Genomic DNA, 20780 nt, shown 5'->3' on the forward strand with positions numbered 1-20780 from the left:
GGGCAGGGGAGAGGCTCGCCACCTTTGCCTCCTCACGAGGAAGGAGCAGTCGCAACTGGTGGCTCCATGTCAGTGGGGCAGTACAATCCGCTCTGGGTTTTAATCCGAACTTTCAAGGAGCTGTCCAAGGTGCTTCAGCAGGATATAAATACTAAATAACAATAACCATCATAGGTACGAGATGCCGTCGCTGTGATCCGGTACTTGGTCTGGCTAGAAAAGAATGTGCCCACTGGTTCTGTGGATGAAATCTCCGGCGCACGTTACGTGGACCAGTTGCGTAGGTCAGTCTAAACAGGGCAGTGCCTCAGAGCTGTGCTATTATTAGGCAGAGGATAAAAAGATACAGAAACCAGAGGTTTCTCTTTTCCTTCACAGGGAAGAAGCGTACTGCCAGGGTCCCAGCTTTGAAACTATCTCCGCCAGTGGCCTGAATGCAGCTCTAGCCCATTACAGGTAGGGAAGCATAGAGGATAAATTTGGTTTTGTTTGCATTTATGGATGAGGGAGAAATTTGATTCAAATCACATTTAAAGCTAAATCTATCAAAATCCTGGGAACTGTAGTTTACCCACACACACACACACACACACAGCATCCTTGGCAAACTACAGTTCTCAGGATTGTTTGGGGGGGGGGAGCCATGTGCTTTAAATGTATGATGCGTATACAGCCTCATATTAAAGGGCCCAGCCTAAAAGCTCTGAGCACAGAGAAGAAAAGCACATTGCCAGCAGGACTCTGCACAAAGGGAGACAGGATCTAAAAATGGCGTGGCCAAATATAGGCTGTGGTTTGCACACATGGGTTCAAGCGCAGGCCTGTTGCATCTGTCTCTGCAGAGCATGGAGAGCCCTGCTGGTGATGAATGTAGCATCCTGTTTCTCACACTGGCCAGCCAGCCAGATGCTTCCAGGAAACTCACAAAAAGGCACAAAGACAGTCTTGGAACATGGAGGTGCTACTATTGAATTTGCTTCCACAAGGTCTCGTGACGGCCACCAACCTCAATGGCTTTAAAAGGGGATGAGACAAATGTATGGAGGATAAAGGGATCAATGGTTACTAGTGGTTCTCTTTATACACTACCTCCAAGATCAGAGACAGACTGCCTATCTGAATGCCAGTTGCTGGGGAGCAACTGTGAGAGAGAGAGCTAGGCCACAAAAGCACTATCAAAACAGAAGGGAGTAGAAAAAGAGGAAGGCCAAACAAGAGATGGATTGACTCCATAAAGGAAACCACAGACCTGAACTTACGACATCTGAACTGGGTGGTTCATGACAGATGCTCTTGGAGGTCGCTGACTCATAGGGTCGCCCTAAGTCTTAGTCAACTTGAAGGCACAAAACAACAACAACACAACATACCTCTTTAAACAGTCATGGCTTCCCCCAAAGAATCCCAGGAACTGTAGTTCTTTAAGGGTGCTGAGAGTTGTTAAGAGACCCCTCTTCCCCTCACAGAGCTACAGTTCCCAGAGTTCCCTGAAAAAAAGGGTTGATTGTTAAATCTCTCTGGGAATTGTAGCTCTGTGAGGGGAAGAGGGGTCACCTAACAACTCTCAGCATCCATAACAAACTACAGTTCCCAGGATTATTTGGGGCAAGCTATGACTGCTTACAGTGTTATTGTAATGATTTACATGTATGGTGTGAATGTGGCCCTATTGCCCTCATGTCCTGCTTGTGGGGCTTCCCAGAGCCAATCTGTTGGCCACTGTGGGGTACAGGAAGAAGATGCTAGTCTTTAGTCTGATCCAGCAGGGCTCAGCTTTTCAGTAACAGCCGGTGTGATGGAGTGGAGCCATCCTCCCAACACCAGCGTCTCTGCCACTTACCTGGATGGAGCTGGGGTGGGCTACAGCAGTGGTGAGAATGGGGCTGGGTTGACACACCAGTGGGAGCGGTAGGTTGGCTTCCAGTGCATCCACGCAGCCCTGACTTCACCACCCCCTTGCCCCATACCAGCCCTATGCAAGTAAGCCGCAGCAACACCATTGTTGGGAGGGTAGCTCCGCAGCTCAGTCCCACCACACACAGGCCACTAGTCCTCATTAGGCCCCATCTGCACCCTACATTTAAGGCAGTATTGTACCACTTTAAACAGTAATGGCTTCCCCTAAAGCCATGGGGGGAATTAGTTTCACAATCCCTCCTCCCGCGGAACTTTACCAGAGTTCCTTAGGAAATGGGATTGGTTTTTGGTTTTTAAGTGTCAAATTTAATAAGAGAAAGAACAAAGATTTTTTTAAAAAAAAGATGGGAAAAACAAACACAATACATACTGTCAGCTCACACTGAAAATACAACAGCATCAGTTCCATCTAAAATTAAACATATAAAGAATTTATTGTTGAACTACTCTTGGAACTGTAGTTCTCTGAAGGATAGAAGGGTCTCCTAATATCTCTCAGCACCCTTAATAAACTACAGTTCCCCTTCTTTGGGGGAAGAAATGGCTGGTTGACGTGGTACGATCCTGCTTTAAATATATAGGGCAGATGTGGCCTTATATCCTTATCCTGTTCTGACTGTAAATTGCTTTAAATGATTTTAACGTATTTTTATATCATCATCATCATATTTACTGCCTGCCCTTCACCAACATGTCCCAGGATGGGTTACAGCAGTCTAAAATTCAATATTAAAAGCAATTAAAACAAATTACAAATATTCTTGTAATTACTCTGGGATCTTATGGTGACGAGTGGGGGGGAATCATCATCATCACCTAAAGAAGGCCTCTGAGTATCTAGGGCCACATTTTCTTAAGGGCCTCCCAAATCAGTCTGAGAGTATAGATTTCCTTACTATTAGGGGGGAGTGTTGCCACCTTGTCCTGTTTTGAATTTCCCTGGGGCTTCTGCCTACCGAACCAGTTGCCAGACCCAACATGCCAGTGCTGATGTTCCTCCCTCCACCTTTCCTCTTTCAGTCCATCCAACGCTACCAGCAGAAAGCTGTCTGTGGATGAGATGTACCTGTTGGACTCTGGCGGCCAATACTTGTGCGTATGTGGGGTGCTTGTTGGTAGCTTGTTTCTTTCTCTTTGGTCAGGCTCAGGTGCCTGCATTTGGCAGAGGGATTTATGGAGAAGCAGCTTGCCGGGTGGGGGAGAGCCTCTATGCCAATGCCCCTGCAGGTGGGTCACCATTGCTTACTGAGAGGGAAGTCTGCATGGCGCAAATGTGCTAGTGGAGCCAATCTGGCATTCTTGCTGGTGTATTTGCTCCACACCAGTCTTCCCCCCCACCTCACCCCTCCAGATAAGCAACAGCCACTGACCTGCCGAGAACCTAGAGTAGTGGCTCTGCCCCCCACCCCAGCAAAATGCTTCTTGATCCGTGGACTTCCTCTTGTCAAGGGTAGGGATGGGGGGAAAGTTTGATTTGGTTCCCATTAAAAGCAGAATTGATCAAATGTGCACTTTCCGAAGCAGCATGAGAACCAAAACACAGCCACCCTTCAAAATGTGCAGTTATCCAAACTTTGTAACGCAGTTCTCCAACCAATGTTTACGAAAAATGCATATATTATGGAAAATGAGCTTTAGAATGAATATATTAGTGAAAATAACATACAAAAATGCACTATATCAGAAGATTCCTTGCAAAAATGTGTACATTAGTCAAAACTGCATACAAAATGTGTTTAGTAGGAGAAAGTTGTGCTAAAAGCTGAAGAATTTTCATGAGGACTTTTTTTAAATTGCAAATTGCTGCAGAAATATGGAGAACTGAACTTAAGACTGGAAAAATAAGAAAAGGAGAGAGCCAAAGCTAACAGATCTTTCCGTCCCTAGACAAGTAGAGCACTTTGGGTGTCTTGGGAAAACAGCTGCTTGTACCGTAGGGTTTGTTTGCTCATTTTTAGGCCCCTTTCTCAAAAAGCTCCCCCCGCTAACTTTTGCAAGCACTTTACAACGTATAAATAGTCAAAATATATACTACCCATCACAAGAGATTGCTAAAATAAAAATGACTATGTCAGATACATAAAACATCAACAGATACCTAGGAGGGTGTGTGGAAGGAAGTGCAAGGGTACTTCCAGACTGTCGCTATTTTTTGTTGGAATGTATGAGGTTCAACTCCAACTTGTGGGTTGAGGCTGCATGGGGTTAAAAAGGGTAGCTAGGGAGGAGACCTCTTGGTTGCTAGGCTATACCTGTCCTTTGATCTCCAGCTGTCTCTCCCTTCCTGCTAGGCTGATATGCAAAGGATGTTGATCCCAGTTCCTTCCCGCCTTCCCAGTCTTCTTCTTTTTTCTCGAGAGGGGAGCAGCCATTTTTCCTTTGTCTCTCCCTTCCAACCAGCATGAGGTCTAGCACTGGGACCAGTGCAGGCTGCTCCACCATAGCTAGATCTAGAACTCTTTCCTATCAAGCATGTACTTCCAGAATAAAGTAGTTATTTCTTATTTTAAAGCTTAAAGTCTCTGTCTGACTAATTTGCAGGGAAGGTAGAATCTTAGCAAGGATTCAAACACACACACACAAGCTCGCTCAAAACTCTCCGTTCCGCTACGCAACTCAATAGAATTCCGACATTTTTCAGGTGGGATTCAGTCACATATTGGCAAATTTGGGTTGCGTAATTAAAGTGGATGTGACACTCTTGTGCAACAAACCCACTCCCCACCCCCCACCCCGTTCCCAAAATTGGACTTCTTACAGTAAGGAAAGGGATGGGGAATTGCACTGGGAAGTGTGGAATAACAATTGCTTGACATGATGTCATATAACCTACCTGCAAAACAATCAGAATGAATGCTCAGTAAACGGCTGGCCTCCCCACAAAGTTTATGCAGGATGTGTGCTCAATAAACAGGTCACCTGGAGGTCACCCAGGGCACAAGTGCAAGAACTAGAATGGAAAAATACACCTATTCAGGATAAAAATAGGTAGCTGGAGGAGAGGGGTAAGGGCATTACTAAGAATGAAGCCTTCACTTCCTAAGTCAGGCTAAAAGTGATGCAAGTCTCTGGGTGCTACAGATTCCACGCTGCAGAGGAAAAACTGCTGTTCTCAGCAGAGCGCCAGGTGCTGAATATATTTGGCATGAGTTTATTGGGGCTACGTGAAGGGAGTTCTGTCCATCAAACAGTAATTTTAGACTCTGGGCTTAATGGCCTCCGAGAGTGGGGGATGTGCCTCTTTGCATTACTTGACTTACTTCAAAATGTGATATACTAGCCTTGCTGGGCTTTGGGAGGCTTTCCTGCTCCTTCTGCTGAGTGGGGCTCTGGATATCTGCCCTAAAGTCGTGCCTGCCCTGATGGCACCATTGTTTGACAAACCTTTCACACTTGCTTCTCTTTCCGCTGCAGCGACGGAACCACAGACATAACCCGGACTGTCCACTGGGGGGAGCCCACAGATTTCCAGAAGGTGATGCTTCTTATTTCCATACGCAGACACCTGGATTGCACACCTGGGGGCTTGGGGACAGCCATAGACCCAAACACCTTGCTTTCCTGCAGCTGACTTTTCCCCCAGCTTGCTCCTTCGTTGCTTTGCCCTTCTTTTTTCCACTACCATCAGGATGGCTTTGGCACCGCAGGTGGCTCTCAAGGTGCATTGAGGATGAGAGGCCACCTTTGGCAAAAATCTCTCCACTGACTTACCCCATGTCATCTGTCCTGATTCTGGGGAGACTCCAGCTGTAACCAAGCCAATCAGTGTACCCATTCTCTTGTGGAGTTCATGTCCCTGATACTTTTGCCTGTAATTGGCAGTTAGTGAGAGGTGGCACAGGTCTGTTTTGAGAGGCATAAAGAACCAAACATTTAGCCTAATGCAATGCAAAGCTTATTGTCATTCCTTCTATTTCCATTGCTCAGCCTGTGAGTGCCGTTCCTTATCTAGACAAAATGGCACCAACTACGCACAAGAGGGAAGTCTTAGCAGGGTCAAAGAAACCCCAAGATTTGCAGAAGTAAAAGTTTTTTTTTTAGAAAAAAATATGAGGGAGAGGATGGGAGAAAAACAGCCCAATGAGAACCAAGTATACTCGGTGGCCATGAAATGTTGGGCGGGGGCTAGGGAATGGAATGGAAAACGTGGAGTGGAGTGGAGTGGCTGGACCACAGCATCCTACAATGCAACGTTTTGTTGCAGGGGTCACTTGTCAATTTAAATTCATTATGCTGAATTGAAACTCGCCTCCTTGCTCAGCAGTGGGTTTGGCCTTGCCAAACCAGGCAAGGAAATGGAATGCTTAATAAAGTATATGATATTTTACTACAGAAAGAGAAAGAAATGTTTGTGCTTGGGGAAGTACAAATATGGGATTATGTTGTAACCCAAGGAACTCTGAGTGAACGGACACCATGGGGGTGGGGTGTCAGAGATCTTCACAAACTTGCTGTTTCCCTGCCATCCTTTGCTTTCTCTGTAGCGTGTGGTCCAGCTGACTGACATAGGCAGCAGAGTCCTAGACCAGGGGTGAGTTGCCTGCCCCTGTATTAAATACACCATAAGAACATAAGAACATAAGAAGAGCCTGCTGGATCAGGCCAGTGGCCCATCTAGTCCAGCATCCTGTTCTCACAGTGGCCAACCAGGTGCCTGGGGGAAGCCCACAAGCAGGACCCGAGTGCAAGAACACTCTCCCCTCCTGAGGCTTCCGGCAACTGGTTTTCAGAAGCATGCTGCCTCTGACTAGGGTGGCACAGCACAGCCATCACGGCTAGTAGCCATTGATAGCCCTGTTCTCCATGAATTTGTCTAATCTTCTTTTAAAGCCATCCAAGCTGGCGGCCATTACTGCATCTTGTGGGAGCAAATTCCATAGTTTAACTATGCGCTGAGTAAAGAAGTACTTCCTTTTGTCTGTCCTGAATCTTCCAACATTCAGCTTCTTTGAATGTCCACGAGTTCTAGTATTATGAGAGAGGGAGAAGAACTTTTCTCTATCCACTTTCTCAATGCCATGCATAATTTTCTATCATGTCTCCTCTGACCTGCCTTTTCTCTAAACTAAAAAGCCCCAAATGCTGCAACCTTTCCTCATAAGGGAGTCGCTCTATCCCCTTGATCCTTCTGGTTGCCCTCTTCTGAACCTTTTCCAACTCTATAATATCCTTTTTGAGATGAGGCGACCAGAACTGTACACAGTATTCCAAATACGGCCGCACCATAGATTTATACAACGGCATTATGATATCGGCTGTTTTATTTTCAATACCTTTCCTAATTATCGCTAGCATGGAATTTGCCTTTTTCACAGCTGCCGCACACTGGGTCGACATTTTCATCGTGCTGTCCACTACAACCCGAGGTCTCTCTCCTGGTTGGTCACTGCCAGTTCAGACCCCATGAGCGTATATGTGAAATTAAGATTTTTTGCTCCAATATGCATAATTTTACACTTGTTTATATTGAATTGCATTTGCCATTTTTCCGCCCATTCACTCAGTTTGGAGAGGTCTTTTTGGAGCTCTTCGCAATCCCTTTTTGTTTTAACAGCCCTGAACAATTTAGTGTCGTCAGCAAACTTGGCCACTTCACTACTCACTCCTAATTCTAGGTCATTAATGAACAAGTTGAAAAGTACAGGTCCCAATACCGATCCTTGAGGGACTCCACTTTCTACAGCCCTCCATTGGGAGACCAATGGTTTGTTCCTCCAGGAGACCAATTATCTGTGAACTTGGTTCATCCTTTTTCTTATCATTGTGTTTCATATCATCTCTTTTTTTTACCCCTTCCACTTCTTAGGAAGCCTACACACGGGTGCTGATGGGGAACATTGACCTGTCCAGGCTCATCTTTCCACCCCAAACTTCAGGTGAGACTCCTTGGTAGTGGTGATGGGGGAGCAAGTAAAAACAGTACAGCTGCTGATAGCAAGTGTTCCCTCCACCAAATTTAGGCTGTGTACACATCACCAGCTGAAGACGCAGCAAGGTCATTGTACACATCAGTCTAACTGGATGTGTTTCCAAGTCGTTCACTGTCCAGCCATACTTGAGGGTGGAGAAGGGGCTTGGATGTGTTCGTATGGCTTCAAACTGACTGCATCAAACGACAATATCTCTCGAGAAATTACAGGATAGGTGTGGATTGTGGCTAACATTGTGTGTGCATGGCTTCACAAACCAGCAGTGGAAGGGCAGTGGGCGCTAAGTAAATGGCAGTCCAAGACATTTTGCTGCCTGAGTCAAAGGACAAGATCTTGACATCCCCCATTCCATGGAGAGAAACTGACTGGACTGGCAGTTGAATTTGACATGAAGACTGGTGGTATTGTCCACCACAACAGAGGGCAACATACTAGTGTAGGGGGTGTAAGGCAGGGCATGGATGGCACATACTGCTCTGTCTTCCAACACCTCACGACTACCACCACCACCTTACTACCTCTGCTGCCAGAGGTAGCTGCCTCATTCTCCCTAATGGTAGAGCTGGCCCTGTGGACACACTTTTAGAACAGGTAGAAATCTTCCTGCAAGTTCTTCTGTCCCCTCACCCTGAAGGGCAGAGCCTGGATGCTGGTCTACAATCTACCCAAACTGGGAAGGACTACTATATATGTTACTTCTCATTTCCCTTTCTGAATGCCCTGACCACTTCCCTCTTGTGTCTCATCTCTATTACATTTATGTTCTTACACAGGGGTTGCCAACCTTTTTGGATCAATGGGCACATCTGGAATTTTGAGGAAGTGCCATGGGCACTGGTCACAAAATGGTTGCCATGGGGGCATGGCATAACACAAAATGGCAGCCCCTTCTAAAAGAGCAGAAAAAGAGGCAGGGCCACGAAAATGTGTGAGCATGTCCCCCCTCAGTCGACCCCTCCCATCAATGCACTTGCTTGCAGAGAAAAGCTATTTGCACCTCTCATCTGTTGAGAACAAATGGAAGGATGTGTATCCAATCCCCCAGATCCAATGAAATGTGGACATGTTTAAGGAGACGTAGGAGATGCTGAGGCAGTGCAAACAGGAACTACCAGGAAGAGCAAAGAGTCTCTTGTGCATTGTGGATTTTTGAGGGAGTATTTACTGAGCCGTTTTGCAGGTGCCATAAAAGGTACTGGCAGGTACACCGGTGCCCATGGGCACCACATTGGCAACCCCATGGCAAAGGTGATTGATAGGACCTCATTGGTCCTTTCGTGTTGTGGCACTTCCTCTTTGGGATTCCCTCCCCATAAATATTAGACAGGCACCCTCTCTTGTTACCTTTTCGGTGCCTACTGACAACTTTCCTCTTTCAACAAGCCTTTTAAGTAGAGACCCCATCCCGGTCTGCATCTGTGTTGGAATGGTTTTTAAGATGTTTTAAGGTGTTTTGTTTTTAAGATGTTTTTATTGTTTTATCACTTCTTGTTGCCACCCTGGGCTCCTTTTGGGAGGAGGGGTGGGAATAATAATAATAATAATAATAATAATAATAATAATAATAATAATAATAATAGCAGCAACAACAGGCAAATGGACTTGTATGGATGGAAAGAAAGACAGATGAATGTATGGGAAATCTAAACGTGCTCCCATGCTGGTACTCCACAACACCTGACTTTTATGTTTCAGGGAGAGTAGTGGAGGCCCTCGCTCGCCGAGCCTTATGGGAAGCTGGACTCAACTATGGCCACGGCACCGGCCATGGCATTGGCAACTTCTTGTCTGTCCATGAGTGTAAGTAGCATCAGGATCAGAGTGGGCTGCATCGACCCTGCTCTTCAACAATGACAAGCCATGAAACAAACATTTCTAAAATTCTGCACTATGATAACCCAGCTTTAACACCACTGGAAGCTGAATTCTAGAATCTCTATAAAAATGTGCACATTTGCTTATAGAACCTGTTCGCTATAGCAGAGGGCAGTCATCTGTGCAGAGCACTGAAGCTCTGCCCTTTTGACCATTAATGGTTCTGCTTTCAGCAGGAATTCTGGATACGTAGAATTATATTCAATGCTAGTTCTTATCAGAGTAGACTGAAGTTAATAGACATGATTCACTTTAATTTAAATGGGTCTGTTTTGAGTAGGACTTAGTTGAATACAGCCCATACTTTTGGTGGTAGCTAGTGACAACTGGACCTAGTGGGGTGGATAAGGGAGGTCATCAGAGGTGGACCAATTTGTTCAAGTTTCCTCTCCATCCTCCTACCTTGGGAAGATACAGTGGACACTTCAGCAATGCAGTAGGAACATAGAGCAACATACATAGGAAGCTGCCTTATACTGAGCCAGACTCATTGGTCCATCTAGCTTAGTAGAGTCTACACTGACTGACAGCAGCTCTCCAGGATTTCAGGAAGGTGTGTTTCCCAGCCCTACCTGGAGATGCCAGGGATTGAACCTGGGACCTTCTGCATGCAAAGCAGATGCTCTACCACTGAGCTATAGTCGTTCCCATTAGCATCAAATGTTACTCAACCCTGTAAGGATATTTTCAAGCTTGTCTTTGTAATCTTTAGGACTAGAAACGTTGTGTGTGTGTGTTTAAAGAAAAATGAAAGCTGAGATTTTCATGACAGTTTCTGCCTCCTGTGCCAACTTCTTGCATAATTGCAGAATTTCCACAGCTTTGGAAAAAAGCTGTAATGGGAGAACTGGTTTTCCATCAGCTAAGAGATGTAGAGGAAGGGATCATAGCTCAGTGACAGAACATGTGCTTTGCATGCAGAAAGACCTGCATGCAGGTTCAATCCCTGGCATCTGCACATTAGGGATGGGGTTCACTGCCTAGTTCTGATCTGCTTGTATTCTGATAGTCCGTCGTTCAATCCCGATCCACTTTTTTTGTTCCTGCTTGCTTTTGCACTTGCTGATTCGATCCGCAGTTTGTTTGTTTTGGCGGTGAAAAAAATTACGTAATTTTTAACATAAATTCTTCTGTGAATCCATGGAAGTTAATGGATAATAACGATTGTAATTACGAAGATAATTAAGTAAAATTGGGGGTGAGTTAAAAGCCATGCTGATTACAGCTGTGGTCTGCTGCAAGAAATCAGTGCGGGTCTGAAAAGACAGCAGACTGTCGGATTCAGTCAGAATCCGGTTCTAAGTTCGATTTAGCAGATATTCTACCCCACCCCTACTGTAGATAGGGCTGGGACTGTCCTCTGCCTGAAACCCTGCAGAGACACTGCCAGTCATAGTGGACAATACTGAGCTATATGAACCAATGGTCTGACTCAGTATAAGGCAGCTTCCTACCTATTGCTTCTGTGGTCATGTGAAGTGGCAAGCCTTCAGGTGTGCCAATGAGACAGCAATGCTTCTATAAGCTACAGGACTTTTATCTTAATGGCCAACCTGTTCCAGAGATATGTGGAGGAAGCAGCTTCGGGGTACAGATATTACATGGTTAGCATGATACCGAACTGGGGATTTTATTAGGAGACTACAAATAAAAGAGCAGGCACTTTGGTTGCTCACCCCTTTTGAAATTTTTCTTTGCTCTTTTGATATGGATACCTAGAATGTATACATTGCGACTCGCTGCTGACCCAGGATCAAATACAGGGATGGAGTGACATGGGACCAGGATTGGACTATTGACATAGAGCAGCCTGGACTATAATTCCCATCATCCCTGACCATTGGCCACGCTGGCTGGGGCTGATGGGAGTTGTAGTCCAACAGCATCCCAAAGGTTGGGGAAAACTGACACAGAGGTTTCTGTATGGAATCGGTTTCCATTCTCCCCTGCCTCAGCTTCCATCAGAGAAACGACACAATCTTTCAAAAGTGGTATTTGACTCCTTTATGCTTCTCACAGATCACATCAAATCACTCCCCCAGGTGCTGGAGGGGCATGTGATGGCATTGTAATAAAGCAGTAGTATTTTTAGAGGCAGCGTTTGCTGAAATATCTAAGATTACAGGTCAATGTGTAAATAAATCACCTGAGTTAGCCTTAATGAATTTGGTTTTTTGGGGGAAATAAGGATGTACAGTTTAACAGTGCAATCCAACATAGGTCTACTCAGAAGTAAGCTTTATTGGGTTCAATGGAACTTACTCTCAGGTAAGTGTGTATTGGATTGCAGCTTTAGTCTTGAATCAGTTTTTTACTTATAGCAGTGAGGCTGGTAATAGCCCAATTTTGGAAATATATTAAAGGGGCCTACCCTTGATGTTTGGTTTAAGAAATTTTGGTTTTAGAAAAACTAACCAATACAATGAGATTGGCGAAGGGTAAGAAAAAGAAGGATTTATTTCCTACAGACTGGCATTGGCTTATCGAATATACCAGTGATGAACGCAATAACAAAGGAATGCCACCAGTATGGTTAGCTTAGGTTGACTTAAAGTTATATTATTGAGTTCAGTGATGGATTTTAAGTTGTGCTCAACGGATACATTATAGAATATTGTAATTAATTCTGACAATACCATGGCTGTAATATTTGGATTAAGGGGGTAGGGAACAGGAAATCTTTGTATTCTTTTGGATTATATTGATTTTTATTTTATTAAAAAAAGAAAAGAAAAAAGAAACAGCAGTGCACCATTTGATCCCCTGCATTGCCACATAGGATGTGGGAGTCTTGCTCTCAGATTTAGCAACAGAGTTTGTTGGGGGAGAAATATTTCTTGGGCCGGTTCTGGTAACAGCAATAATTTACCATCAATCTCACTCTAGGGCCTGTGGGCTTCCAAACCAACAACTTGCCCTTGAGAGAAGGCATGTTCACCTCCATCGGTAAGTGCCACACGATCTCCTCCGGCCCTGATGCCACCAAGCTTTGCTCCTCAGCCAGAGGCTGGAGCCCTCCCCACCCCCTACCCCCAAGTCTGGGAATTGCTAGAAGCTTCCTTCATCCCGCTAGAGGAGTAGTCATATTTATTTATTATTACATGTTATGTCCCACCTTTCCTCTAGGGAGCTCAAGGTGGCATACAGACATGGCTCTCTCCCCCCTCCCCCATGTTATCCTCATAACAACCCTGTGAGGCAGGTTAGGCTGAGAGGCAGTGACTGGCCCATGGTCACCCAGTGAGCTTCATGGCCGATCGGGGATTTGAACCCTGGTCTCCCAGGTCCTAGTCCAACACTTTAACCGCTACACTACACTGGCTCTCTAGCCATAGGAACATAGAAAGCTGCCTTATACTGAGTCAGAGCATTGTTTGGTCCTTTTAGCTCAGTACTGTGTACACTGACTGGCAGTGACTCTCCAGGGTTCCAGACTGAGGTCTCTCCCAGCCCTACCTGGAGATGCTGGGGATTGAACTTGGGACTTTCTGCATGCAAAGCAGATGCTCTAGCACTGAGTTATGGCCCTTCCTCATCGGATTAGTCTGCTACCGCAAGCAGAACTGAGAGTCTCGTGATGCTTGAAAAGACAAACGGCGTAATAATGTGCACTTTTACCAGAAGTAAATGTGTTCACGATTTCGGTCTAACATATTTATTGCCGCGTTTGGGGCTCAGAGCCTGCTTGGTCAGATCTGCCTCCTGCCCCAATGCCCCTGCTCCAGGAATTTGCATTGATAAAGAAGGTCTCATTGAGACAAATAACCTCAGTTGTTGGAGCAGGGAACAAAAAAAGCTTGCCAGGTGTCGGGAGGGGGGCATAGAAGCACTCTCTGACGTCTTTCTCCTGTCCTTCCGCTTTGTCCCTCTTTCCAGAGCCAGGTTATTACAAGGATGGTGAGTTTGGGATCCGCCTTGAGGACGTCGCACTTGTGGTGAAAGCAAAGACCAAGGTGATGCTCCTTCTCCACCTTTGATTGGTCCATCCACAGTGTCCTGTCCACCAATGGGCGGTATGCTTTGCACAGGCTTAGGGACATTGTGGGTGCAAACTGAAAGATATAACCTTGAACAGGTAGAGATTCTGCAACATAAAGACCAAGGCTGCAAACATGACACCATACATTTAAAGCACTATCCAGACACGTAGCTGCTGATGTGTTTAAATACCTTTTCCCGTACTGCTGATTGTAATTGTCTTTAAAATGTTTTTAACTGTTTTCATTTTTAATATTTCTTATAAGCCACATGGAGGATTTGTTACACTCAAGTGGTATATACATTTTATTAAATAAAAAATAAGTTTAAAGCTGATTCTTCCCCCTGTCAAAAAATCCTGGGAGCTGTAGTTTTTTTAAAAAGGGTGATGGGAATTGTCACTCCGTGAAGGGAAAACTAGTTCCCAGGTTTCTCTGGGGGACGCCACGTGCTTTAAATGTTGGTGGGTACACTGTGTGGATCTTAGAGTATCCCCCCCCAAAGTTTCTTTCATTCCTGTTTGCCTTTCTAAAGGCCTTTCTGCATATTCAAAGAAAGGAGCTTTGACATTGACTTTTGTGTGCAGTGCCTGCAGTCCCTCATCTAGGGCCAATTGCATAGAAAGAGGAGACAGGGAACTATTATAAGTAAGGGATCCTTTTTTTGGCAGAAGAGTGGTATAAGAATCCAGAAGAGTGGTATAAAAAAGGCTGGCTGGGGCTGATGGGAGTTGTAGTCCAGCAACCTCCAGAGGGCTACAGGTCCCCCATCCCTGTTACAATTACGGATGGGGTTCTCTGCCTAGTTCCAATCCGCTTGTATTCTGATAGTCTGTTGTTTAATCCTAATCCATCCTTTTTTTGTTCCCGCTTGCTGTGGCACTTGCCAATTTGATCAGCTGTTGTTGTTTTTTGGTTGCGAAAAAAATTGTGTAATTTTTAACGTAAAAGCCTATGTAAATGATCACGGTATTCCATGTGGTTTGTTTTTTCCTATTTATCACACCTTTATCACTGTTACAAATGCATCAATTTAGAGGAAATTACGAAGATAATTACATAAAATTGGAGGAAAAAATTGGGGAAAAAACCCTTGTGCCGATTACAGCTGCAGCCTGCTGCAAGAAATCAGTGCCAGTCCAAAAAGATAGCAGGATGTCGAATTCAGTTGGAATCCAGTACTAAGTCCGATTTAGCTGATATTCTTCTCCATCCCTAGTTACAACACAATATCCCTGGCAAAGGTAGGTAGCATGTGTCACCTGTAGGATGATGCAGGAGAAGGGGGATTTCCCCAGAAACAATCCACTCATGCATGGCCATCATTTGATTTTTTCAGCCTATAAACTGGATGGCTGTCTGTTTAACGTGTGAATGAACTTCATTGAGGACCAAATTAGATTCAACCCTAAAGATGTCATGACAAACCATGTCTGTGTTCTGTATTTAAAAAGAAGAAAAAGAAGTACAGAGGTCTGTGCTTTTCATCAGGACCAAAGAATGCAAGGAAGTATGCAAGGAAGTGAGGTCAAACTTACCCTCCATATGTGCTATGATCCAGATGAAAATTCCCCCATGCTTGCTTTTTAAAAAGCTAACTAATTGTGGGAAGGGCCAGAGGACAGTGGTAGAGCATCTGCTTTGCATGCAGAAGGTCCCAAGCTCAATCCCTGGCATCTCCAGGTAGAGCTGGGAAAGACTCCTGAAACCCTGGAGAGCCACTGTCAGTCAGTGTAGACAGAACTGAGCTAGATGGACCAATGGTCTGACTCAGTATAAGGCATGTTCCTGTGTTCTTATGTAAGAAACACAGAGGTGGTTTGTAACGATGCACTGAATGTCATGTCTCGTTTGGCTCTGAAACAGCCTTGCCTCTGAGAAGGTACAACGGATTTAACAGTGGAGTTTTTGGCTTGTTCACACGTTCAAGTCATCTCTTGATGCTGCAGCCACGAAGTGAAAAAAGAATGTGCATGTCAAACCAGGCCTCACAAAATTGGTATACCGCTTCCTCCAAAAAGCCTTCCAAAAAGCCTTTTAAGCAGAGATATTTCCCAGTCTGCATCAATATTGGAATTATTTCTAGGTGTTTTTAGGTATTTCATTTGGGTTATCGTTTGTGTGTTTGCTGCCCTGGGCTCCTTTGGGAGGAAAGGTGGGCTATAAATTTAATAAATAATAATAATAACAAATGTGAGCCTTCCTCTCTCTCTTTGTCTGCCACAGTACGGTGTGACTGAAGAACCCTACCTGACTTTTGAGACAGTGTCGCTGGTGCCGTACGACCGGAACCTCATCGATGTGAACCTCCTGTCTCAGGAGCAGGTGTGTGCAAGCCAGGGACAGTCAGAGCCAGCCATTTCTGGTTCATTCAGTAGTTCATTCTCCACAATTTAAACAACAAAAACAAAAATTAACATTATTATTGTAGGTGCCTTATCCTAAAATATGAACTTTTGTACACATTTGCCCTGAAGCATTCATTCTGTAGACCCGTTATCCTAAAATATTCACTTTTGTATGCACTTCAAGCAACAATATGCTTTTTTATGAGCCAAGAACTGCAAAATTTGGAGAAGTGTGAAAGCTAAAGGAGAACTGTGTTCCTTTCTATATATTTCTGTATAATTAATTCATTCAGAGATTTCTTACCCACCCTCCACCGCAAGGTCCCAGGTCAGGTTATTACAACCATACGATCATATAGTATTAAACTCCAATAAAGCACTTTCAATAAAGAATGAGCTGGGAAGTGCACAAATTAAGTCAGTTTGCTTAAAATTGCAGACCGAATAAAATCGTCAGTGCAAACTGGGTGGGCAACGACAGCAGGGTAGGGCAGCGAGGGAGAACCTACCACCTCACAGAGCTGCTACCTCTTCCTCTCTCTCTCTTTGCAGATCCAGTACATCAACAGGTACTATGAGGCTATCCGTCAGCGCATTGGCCCTGAGCTACAGCGACACAACCTGGATGAGGAGTACCTGTGGCTGCAGAAGAACACGCAGCCTCTTTCCTGTACCTTCCTGCTGACAGCATCCCTGAGTACCTTGGCTATCAGCAGCCTGGCTTCTACGGTCCTGCCTGGGGCCTAGGACTGGGTCTGGGTATTTTCCTGCCTCTCACTGCTGATCCTCCTCAGTCCTTAATCTGCAGGCCCCCACTGAGAGCCAGGGTGGTGTAGTGGTTAGAGTGTTGGACTGGGGTTCGAATCTCTGCTTGACCATGAAGCTCACTAAGTGACCTTGGGCCAGTCACTGCCTCTCAGTCTAACTACCCTTGCAGGGTTGTTGTAAGGATTAAATGAGGAGAGGGAGAACCATGTATGCCACCTTGAGTTCCTTGCAGAAAAGATGGGATGTAAATGCAATAAATAAATAAATTAGGCCCTTTAAAAACAAACAAACCCTGAGATGCCCATGTCTGAATGTTCATTTGAGGCGCTCCTTCATTCCTGCTGCATCCTGTGTCAGTGGCGTTTTTCCTTGTTAGGAAAAGAGAAACCATATGTGCATGTAATATTTTCACACATGGAGGGGGGCAGGGAATCTGCATTTGACATCGGCATTTACTACAGCAGTATATTATATTTAAAAACCTGGAAAAAGGGGGGTGGGATGTACTGGATTCACTTGAGTTGGCATTTCATCTGCATATGGGAGCCTCTTTATTATGTTTCATCAATGAATATTAAACATCAAATCCAAAGATAAAGCCTGTGGCTACCCCTACCTAGTGTCCTCCAGAAGTTTTAGATTACAACTCCCACCATCCCTGACCATTGGCCATGCTGGCTAGGACTGCTGGGAGTTGTAGTCCAATGGCATCTGGAGAGCACCAGATTGGAGAAGGCTGCAAAAATATTTCTTGCTACCATTTGTTCTGGTGATAGCTCCACCACCCTGCCCTCTAACCAGGCCAAGCTGCTGGGGTCAAAGAGGAAAGGAATTAACAGACTATGCATTGATGAAATTTGCAGGACAAACAGCAAGAGAACAAGATCAGATCGCTGCACTGAAAAAATGGCCTAGTAACTGAAAGGCTGGACCAACCCAAAGCACTGAAATTTCTATTGGTGCTGGACTTCCATTTCTATTCAGCAAGATTTCTGCCTTGAAATGGAAAGGATTTGATCATTTGAAACACTGCAACATAGACCTTTTTTCCAATGTTGATGTGGCCCCCTCCATATGTGAGACCTGGGGCAACTTGGCCACTCTAAAAAAGGACCTGCTTAGTAATATCCAATGGTAGAGCACATGCTTTGAATGCAAAAAGTCCCAAGTTCAGTCTCTGGCATTTCCACTTAAAACACCTCAAGTTACAGGGCTCAGCCAAACCTCTGCAGGACAACACAGAGAACTACTGCTAATTCGTGTAGTACGGGGTACTTCCAAAATGTTACACCTTTGCTGGAGGCATTCAAGTATATACCAGAACTTTAGGTTTGTGCGATGAAAGTGCAATAGTAACCATTGATAGACCTTGCCCCACACTCACCCTAGAAATATTTCAGTGGACACTCTTGCCTGCAAACAAATCAGAACGAATGCTCAATAACGAATTTATATAATCTAATCTCCGCATAAGCTTTCTGCAAGCAAATCAGAATGAATGCTCAATACACAAGTCATCTGGGGGAACCTTAGATGGACAACCAAAAAACAAAACACAACACAAAAAGTGTGTAGACGCTTTAATATGTATCTGGAAGACATACTGAATAAAAATATGCATATGAAAGTAATTATATGTCACCAGATCATGAGCATCATCGATATTCCAAAATGTGTTGTGTTCAGTTATCAAACAGTTCAAATTGGATAACTGTTTGTGTAAATGTCATGCTCCTATTCCTCCCATGTGAAAAAGAAGCATAATATAAACACATCTCTCTCTCTCTCTCTCTCTCTCTCTCTGAAATCTAAACAAGTGCATTTGGGATGCTTGATTGTCATTATCTGGTTACATATTATTTTATATATTTATAGTATGCCTTGCAGATTATATACCAAACCCTAATGGAATGACACTTCTGTTGCTTCTACAAATGTATCATGTTTTCAAACTTGGTTACAGTACCCTCTTTTTTGGCTCAGTATAAAACAACTCCTGGTATGATAGTTCCATGATAGAAGGTCCCTGATTCAATCCCCAGCATCTCCACAGACTGAAGTATCAGGGCTCAGAAAGACTATGAAGAGCTGTTATCAGAGTAGACAGTATGAGGCTATGTGGGCTAACGGTTTGTCACATAGGGTGCTGCCAGATGTAGGTACTGAGCAACATCCAGTCACTGTGTTCTGCTTTAAGCCACAAGTCAAATGGCAACTCTGCTTCCAGACTGCTGGAATCTAAATAACATTCCATAGCCAGGTAGACAGTCCCACTTTCCGTAGCCCCAAATGTTTTGGGAAGGACAATTTTCATTGGGACCGTGATGGTGTGTGGGGGGGAAGGGGTTAAATACCCACTTCCCCCTCACTGCACTTCTGATCAGGATCCCAACCCTGCTGCAATTGGAGAAGCGGGGAGAGAGAAAAGAAACAAATATAAAAACAATGCTGTTTAGGAAGTGAAGGGTTAGAGTTGGTTCCAAGAGAAGAGAGATGGATCATACAGAAGGAAATGGCTAGAGCAATCTATATACAGTAGACCATCTACACCTGGGGGGAATGCACAACTGTTCCACTACATTTTAAAAGTCAGATTTTGTGAGCACTGGGTGGTGATGGTAAACAGGGAAAACACGAGAGGGGCATGTTTTGAACATGATTCCATGCAGGTGCCCCATTAAAAGTGAGTGAACAAAGCATAAAATTCCACAGTAAATGCCCAACATGGAAGCAGCCAAAGTGTCAACTTCATATGTATTTCATGGGGGCAGAATCTACTAGATCACTGTTCTTCCACCTTGTGTCCCCAGATGTTGATTGACTGCAACTCCCATCATCCCTGACCATTGACCATGCTGTCTGGGGTTGATGGGAGTTGTAATCCAACAACATTTGGGGACCCAAGGTTGAAGAACAGTATACTAGGTCATGCAGCTGGGCCATGCTTGGATGCATCATAGAAAAAATCCTATGCTCTTTTTTATGAAGTCCAAATGATCCCATGATCTGTAAGCATGAGCAGTGTCCTTCATTCTTGACTTTGCGTGAGGCTGGATTAAACATGCTGCACAAACCTATTATGCATGCTGAGTTTGTGGCCCTTTATAAACCGTGCGTGCCTGGATCCTCCTCGGTAGTGCTGGAAGTGTAGTCAGTTTCTCCCTCACCTCTGGTTTTATTTAGACATTTATCTTCTGCTTTCAGCACCAGAGTATTATTCATCCACTTTGTTGGATTTCTTCTTTATTGCTTTCAGCTCATTGCTTCAAATCACCAAGGCCATGTTAATCTTCTGTGGGGGAGATTCATTGTGGGCCAAAATAAGGTGGCTGCAAGAGCAGCTGAGAGATAAGAGCACATAACACACACAAAATGAACACTAGTACAGGGCTGTGTATATTATTGTGCTGGGTAATGTTTGCCCAGGGTTGCTACCAAAGGGCTCCTCCAAACTGGTGTTTTATTGCAGGTACTTTTGGCAACATGCAACATAGTGCATTAGTGGTAGATTTCTTCTGCTTCAGCATATTCTGCGTTGCATCCCCAATATTACCACATAGATTTAAAGCACTATTATGCCACTTTGTCATGGTTTCCCCCAAAGAAATATGGGAACTGTAGTTTGTGAAGGGTGCTAAGAGATCCTTATTCCTCTCACAGAGTTCTTTGGGAAGAGGGACTGATGGTTAATCCACTCTGTGAATTGTAGCTCTGTGAGGGGAAGAGGGAGCTCCTAGCAACTTTCAGCACCTTCAACAAACTACAGTTCCCAGGATTCTTTGGGGGAAGCCATGACTGTTAAGGTGGTAGAAGAGTGCTTTAAATGTATGGTGTGGATGTGATAATAATTGCTGTCTGGAGGGTCTATAGCGCAAGAAAAGTGGGACAGACAGACACCAGAACATTTGTGTTATAAAAAGTTATGGGAGTTCAGAAAGTTACAGGATATGCACTGTTCGGAAACG

At 44.6% G+C, this 20780-nt stretch overlaps 1 protein-coding gene across 1 annotated transcript in view; it reads left to right on the forward strand.

Annotated features, from left to right (window-relative positions):
* XPNPEP2 (X-prolyl aminopeptidase 2) overlaps positions 1 to 17105 on the forward strand; it is a 47091-nt gene extending 29986 nt beyond the window's left edge. The window contains exons 12-21 of the mRNA XM_061598335.1: positions 175 to 284; positions 379 to 456; positions 2938 to 3009; positions 5332 to 5392; positions 7724 to 7793; positions 9543 to 9647; positions 12609 to 12668; positions 13599 to 13675; positions 15926 to 16024; positions 16600 to 17105. Coding sequence (XP_061454319.1) covers positions 175 to 284; positions 379 to 456; positions 2938 to 3009; positions 5332 to 5392; positions 7724 to 7793; positions 9543 to 9647; positions 12609 to 12668; positions 13599 to 13675; positions 15926 to 16024; positions 16600 to 16794 — 927 coding nt within the window. The 3' untranslated portion in view covers positions 16795 to 17105. The remainder of the gene's footprint in view (positions 1 to 174; positions 285 to 378; positions 457 to 2937; positions 3010 to 5331; positions 5393 to 7723; positions 7794 to 9542; positions 9648 to 12608; positions 12669 to 13598; positions 13676 to 15925; positions 16025 to 16599) is intronic.
* Positions 17106 to 20780: the final 3675 nt, after the last annotated feature.

Source organism: Rhineura floridana, chromosome 16 (genome assembly GCF_030035675.1).
Source record: "Rhineura floridana isolate rRhiFlo1 chromosome 16, rRhiFlo1.hap2, whole genome shotgun sequence".
Lineage (NCBI taxonomy): Eukaryota > Metazoa > Chordata > Lepidosauria > Squamata > Rhineuridae > Rhineura > Rhineura floridana.